The sequence below is a fragment of the Leptodactylus fuscus genome, chromosome 3 (assembly GCF_031893055.1).
Source record: "Leptodactylus fuscus isolate aLepFus1 chromosome 3, aLepFus1.hap2, whole genome shotgun sequence".
Lineage (NCBI taxonomy): Eukaryota > Metazoa > Chordata > Amphibia > Anura > Leptodactylidae > Leptodactylus > Leptodactylus fuscus.
Genome location: NC_134267.1, coordinates 87,586,962 through 87,593,504, shown reverse-complemented (window position 1 = coordinate 87,593,504; position 6,543 = coordinate 87,586,962). Strand labels below are relative to the sequence as shown.

The window sequence follows — 6,543 nt, the reverse complement described above, 5'->3', positions numbered from 1 at the left end:
TCACAGGAGACAGGGAAAAATTGACAGAGGGGAGGGACCGAGCGCACGGAAAGCAGAATCAAAACAACGAGACACGCCTTCTATCCCAGGCTGCAAACACAGCCACCCATGTCCCCGGGCTCACTGCATGCGACGCTGGGCTGACGCTCCGAGCCTTCAAGGACAGCACTTAGGGCTGCAGCGCTTGTTTCCAGTCATCCGGGCACCATGAAGGCCGGCGGGGCGAGCAGCTGAAGGCTCTGGGTACTGAGCTGACTGCGGGCTCCGCAATGCCTAACGTGAAGAATAGCAAGGGCAAGAAGAACAAGCGGGCGAACAGCAGCGGAGATGAGCAGGATAATGGAGCCACGGCAGCTGCAGCGGGAGGCATGGCAGCAGTCACAGCGGGAGCCACAGCTGCATGTGCATCAGCGCTCGCTGCGGCATCGGCGGTAACGCCAGTGGCATCGGCCGCACCTTCCAGTGACAGCAGGAATGGTAAGAGCGGCGCATGCGACCTGTGCTCGGCTCACCTGTCACTGTGGGCGGGAGGTCGGGTCAGTGCCCAGGGGATCAGCACATTAGCATTGAGCCTGCTCCTGTGGGCCAGGAAAGTTGATACCTCCTAAGTGAGGGACGTCAGCAGCTGGGGGCCCATGGACATGGCTCAGGGCCCTGTCCTGGGGTACTGGCAGGGTGGACTGCAGTGCTCCCTGACCTCTGTAACGTGACTTCCTTATTTCTAGCCAGCCACTGCTTGCCATAAGCGGTCCCAGCATACAGCCCCTTGCAGTGCCCCCACTGCTTGCATACAGCCCCTTGCAGTGCCCCCACTGCTTGCATACAGCCCCTTGCAGTGCCCCCACTGCTTGCATACAGCCCCTTGCAGTGCCCCCACTGCTTGCATACAGCCCCTTGCAGTGCCCCCACTGCTTGCATACAGCCCCTTGCAGTGCCCCCACTGCTTGCATACAGCCCCTTGCAGTGCCCCCACTGCTTGCATACAGCCCGGTATAGTGCCACCACTTACTGGGCAGGCAGTAACCTGACAGCCCTTTATATGCCTGCTGCTGCCATACTAGAGCCCTGTATAAGTATCTACAGCAAACATTAATATGAAAGTGGAACTACAGCCTAAAGACACAGACAACTTCCTATTCATCTCTTCCTAAGTTTCTGTTTGTAGAAAAGCTGGGTAACACTGATCGCTATTACATCTACGGCAGGGTTTGTTACTCTGAATGGCAGATAAGTCTAGACCTTTATCAGTGCACTCCCTGTATTATTGCAGTTGGATCCACCATTCAGAGTTTTGATAAAGCCGGGTGACAGCCTAAATGAGGGCTGGCTGTCACTTCCTGTGTCACTGTATAACATTGACAACTCAATGGGGCATTCAGGGCAGCTTTTTGGCTCTGCTCTGTTTATATCTGGAGACAAAGTGGGGAACTACTTTCTCAGCCATTCTACTACTTTGTATAGTAATTGGCAAGGGTCATAGGGGTTGAACCTGCACTGATCAGCTGAAAAACACTGCAGAAAAGACGGCAGCAGACTTGCATAGCAGTTTTTTCCCACAACATTTTTCACCGAAAGTCCACAGTTTTCCTCCAGACTTTCTGCTTCTATTATACCTACATGGAAAATGCAAACGTTTCCATTGGTATTGCTGACAAGTTGTGGTTTGCAAAAATGCTCTGGCACGTGTCAGAAACCCAGTCATGAATTTCTTATTTTGTCTGGGTTATTTTATCATGCAGAAATAAGAAGGGACACTACATGCATGAGAGGATAATCTGGCCACAGTAAGGATGATATGGTTAGGCTTCTGCCAGACCACAGAAAGTTACCGCAGAAATGGTCGTATCCATTTGGCAAACAATCAAGGCAAAAGACTGTTGTCACGGAGATGGTTCGAGGGGAAAAATTTTTTTTGGAAATCTAATTTATATTTGAAAACATACTTAATTGTCTTCAGATATAAATATAATTAAGTTCATGGGAAACCGCTTCAGGCTGAGGCCCCCACTTTGCGGAAACGCAGCTTTTTAATTTTTTTTTTTTGCAGTTTTTTGAGCCACAGCCAGTAGTGGATTGAGTAGCACTTTTGGGTTTAGCTCAAAAAACTGCAGCAAAATCTGCAAAAAAAGTTTCTTCAACATTGGGCCTCATTCAACCTTACGTTAAGTTTCCACCTGCGTCTGGGTTTCCGTTCCTTGGGTCTGATTTGGGACCCAAACAACGGAAACCTAACCTGTTTGAAAAGCAGTTACCTGTAGAAACCATAGACTATAATGGGGACAGCCCGGTTTCCACCCGAAAAATGCAGAGAAAAGATTACGGTTTGCAGGACTTTTCTCTCCGGATTTTTAAGCGCATTCGGGGACAGAAACCCTGAACATAGAACAGGCGCAGGTGTGAACTTGCCTTATGGATATCTTCAGTTGCAACAGATTTGTTGCTGAAACTTATAAATCTGAAAATACTTTTTATTCATCTGCATGGGGTGGTGTCTGCAGTGTCCACATGTATTTCTGCAAGCCCAGTTCTGTGAATCTCTCTGAAATTACTGTATTGCAACAAATTTTCCCCAAGGACAAAGCATAAAGGATGCATACGTTCCACTTTTTTTAAGCCAGTTCACAAGAAACAGCACTGTGTAAACAAGGCCTTTATAGGTTTACATTTTATGTATATACAGTATTTGAAAATGTTACAGAATATTGCCTAAACAGTGTTTTTGTAATACATGTTTTGTAATATGTTTTTGTTCTGGAATCCCCTTCATGTTAAACAGCATAGGCATTTTGATCATAACAAACAGGATTTACAGGAAGTGTAAAATTCCACCATTGGCCTGTAAATGTTGTCTGCTCACATTGGTTCATATGTTCAGCTACTAGTAGTCTGTGAATGGGAGACATAATGGAGAGGGAATGTTTTATACCGTATGTTTTATACTTAATACCATAAAACATGGTAGACTAATATACAATTTCAACTACATATCATTTTACAGTGCCCCACAGATAGTGGTACATGTAAATTATGTTACCAAACCTGATCAAAGTGTAAAAATGTTTCAGATTAGCTTCTTATGGACTGAAATATCCTTCAAATCCATTTAAAACAACTATTTGTTACAATCTCTTTTCAAATGTATACATATAGCAAAATGTAACGTGACCCTTCCTACATAATAAAAGCAGTGCTACTCTCTTCCCCAGTCCACTACTGTTTGCATTCCAATGCTTACCTGATCCCTGCTTGTCTCAAGACAGAGGGAATGGCAGTAAATGCCTGCTCTTCCAGTCGTTGGATGAAGTGGGCCCCCGGCTGCCTTTACTGTATATTTTTAACCCTCTCTGTCATTGTATCTTGCTGGACTACCCCTTTAATGCATTACATACCATGAGACAGTAAACACCATTAACTTACAAAAGGGAACCTGAGTAGCAATTCACACACCAAACCAGCACCTTATAAAGCAGCTGCAGATTTTCAAGTAGGTCCCTTGTTGTGGTCCATTGTTGTCTGTGTGGAATAAAACAAGCCATAAAGTCGAGCTCTCTGCGCTCCTAAGCAACCTCTGTGCTTTGATTGACATCCCTGAGTACAGGGACATCCCTAGTTTCCTCTTCCAAAATTTCTCTTGATTGGGACTCTGGATTCTGGCATCTGTGCAGTTCACCAGGGTGAACGCTACCCAACGGCTTCTGCACACAAAAATTGTAGGCAAGTGACACCCCTTTGCTGAAGTTAGTCAATGGTAGTACAGGGGCCCTTTGAGGACATGGAGAGCTTGACTTTATCACTTCATACTCTGCCTCTTTGACACTTTAAAGTTAATTTGCATATTGAATGAATGTTGGTTTTCTACTCATTAAGATGGGTATTGTTTTAAAATTCTGCAGTTGTGTTATAAGTTAGTAGTGCTGGTTTGGGGTGTGAATTGATGCTGACAGGTTCCCTTTAAAGAGGACCTTTCATGTCCTCCTGCTAATGCGGTATACTGGGGGAGGGGGCGTTCCTCACATCTCAGCATCATTCTTGGGCGCTAAGGAATGCACTTCTGGCAGTACAGGGCTATGGAAGAATACTGTCAGGAGGGGCGTTCCTCAAAGCCCAGCTAGGGGATATTATATACCGCTAGAAAGATGACAGTGCACTAATTTCAGCGTGACGGCTGCTATGTGCCCTGGTGCCAGAGAAATCAGTGTTGTTGTTTTCCACACTAATATCACTTCACTATCAGGAGGGTGGACATTATAGTCTAGTGTCATGGTTGGGTTGTATGGGATGCCATCTGACAGTATTCGTCCATAGTCTTGTACTCGCAGGGTGTGAGGGTACTGCTCACAGCCCAGCGATGGCTCTGAGCTGTAAGGTCCTTCCTTCTCACGGTGGAGGGATATCTGTGTCGAAACTAATGGTACCAATATCTTTGCAATCTCTGAATTCAGCACCCGATCGACTTTCTTTAAAGGGGTTGTCCCACGTCGCATACTCACCAGTCTTCGTTGTTGCAAAATCTTCTGTCTTCCGGCTTTGTTGCGTCATTGGTGGGCGGGGTCACATATGCAAAGCCAAGTGGCGAGATGCCGCTGGCCCTGCGTGCACGCTCATAAACCAGTCTAGCCTTCACAATGCGAATACAGACCCGACATCCGCCTCTCTCTATTACAGCGGGTGCCGGGTCTGTATTCCCATTGTGAAGGCTAGACTGGTCTATGAGCGTGCACGCAGGACCAGCGGCATCTCGCCGCTTGGCTTATGCATATATGACTATGTGACCCGGCATCCGCTGTAATAGAGAGGCGGATGCCGGAGAGTGTAGACGCCGGCACAGATGCCAGCAACATTGCTATGCTTCTGCCCTGCATGAAGCCAGCAGCGGCAGAAGCGATGCTGTTATTCCGCTCCTGGCTTCATGCAGGGCAGAAGCATAGCGATGTTGCTGGCATCTGTGCTGGCGTTTAACCGTCCCCGGCATCTGCCTCTCTATTACAGCGGATGCCGGGTCTGTATTGGCGGCCCCTTCCCCCCCAAAGGGTAAACTACCCCCCTCCAGGCTCGCTCCCGTGCACTTAGCCCCTCCTCCCTCCCCCCTGAGAGCAGCAGATACATCACTTGACTTATGACCAGATAAGTCAAGGGATGTGTCCCAAAAAAATGAATAAAGTGATATAGTGGACAAACAAAGCAGTTTTGCTGAAGTAATGTATTTAGGAATAGTCTTACATTCACAAGCAGTATAGATAGGCTCCTTGTGATGGGACAACCCCTTTAATTTCGCCATTGTCAGAGGACATGAAAGTTCCTCTTTAAGGATATAGCCTGCTTTGGACGCAGCAATTTCTTTTAATTTTTCCTTTTCTATATTTCAAAAGCCATAATTTTTAATTCTGTTAGTTTAGCTATATATGGATCAGTTTAAGTTAGGACATGTTGAATTTTTGTCGCATCATTTTGGAGTACATGTAATGTATTGTTTAGCTTATATTATTTTTGGGGAGATCACATTTTTTTAAAAAAAACAACCTGTCATTTCCCAATTGGGTATTGCGTTTAATTTTTCTGAAGTTCATTCTACAGTAAATTACATGTTGAATTTTTCTGATTTATATTGTGTACTCTAAGGCCAAGGTTCCACGCATCGAGCCGCAGCCAAAAAGCACTTCAGAAACGGTGAAAACGCATCAGCATGTTTTTTTCCGCAGCACTTTTCTCATAAAATCCCCAGAGTTGTTCTCTGCAGACTTACTGTCCTTATTATACCGGTACAGAAACTGCCAGTGTTTCTGTAGCTATAATTGACATGCACAATTTACAAAAATGTGACGGTGTTTGAAGTCGCATCATTTCACCTGCAGATATTTTTCGGCAATGTGTGAACGGGATTAATCAGAATCCCATCCACTTTGCAGGTAATGTAAAACGCCACGGTCAAATTGTGGGGCCCTGGCCTAAAACTTACTTGTTATTGTTCGCTTTTTCACTTTTACAAATTAAAGGGATTCTACCACTAAAGCAACATTTTTTTCTAATTACCACGTCGGAATAGCCTTTAGAAAGGCTATTCGTCTCTTACCTTTAGACGTGGTCTCCACGGCGCCGGTCCTTGGAAATACCTGTTTTAACCAGTATGCAAATGAGTTCTCCGCAGCAATGAAGGCGGGCCCCAGCGGCCCCATCTTCAGCTGCAACCCCGCCTCTTCTGTCTTCCGTCTCGGTCCAACTTCCGACGCCTGTGCAGTACGCTCCTGTATTGAACTACAAGAGCAAGAGCGGCCTCCCAAAAATGGCCGCCCACTCTTGCTCTTGTAGCTCAATACAGGAGCGTACTGCGCAGGCGTCGGAAGTTGGACCGACAGAAGAAGACAGAAGAGGCGGGGTTGCAGCTGAAGATGGAGGCGGCGCTGGAAAGAGCTCTCGGGCTGCAGTGGGGACGCCCCCATCGCCGTTTGAGTGCTGGGGCCCGCCTTCATTGCTGCGGGGAACTCAGTTGCATACCGGTTAAAACCGGTATTTCTGAGGAATGACGCCGCGGAGACCACGTCTAAA

The 6,543-nt window shown here is 46.6% G+C and overlaps 1 protein-coding gene across 1 annotated transcript in view; it reads left to right on the top strand.

The window, feature by feature from the left end:
- HECA (hdc homolog, cell cycle regulator) overlaps positions 1 to 6,543 on the top strand; it is a 32,928-nt gene continuing 26,385 nt past the window's right edge. The window contains exon 1 of the mRNA XM_075267885.1: positions 1 to 477. Within this exon, the coding sequence (XP_075123986.1) occupies positions 270 to 477 (208 nt within the window). The 5' untranslated portion in view covers positions 1 to 269. The remainder of the gene's footprint in view (positions 478 to 6,543) is intronic.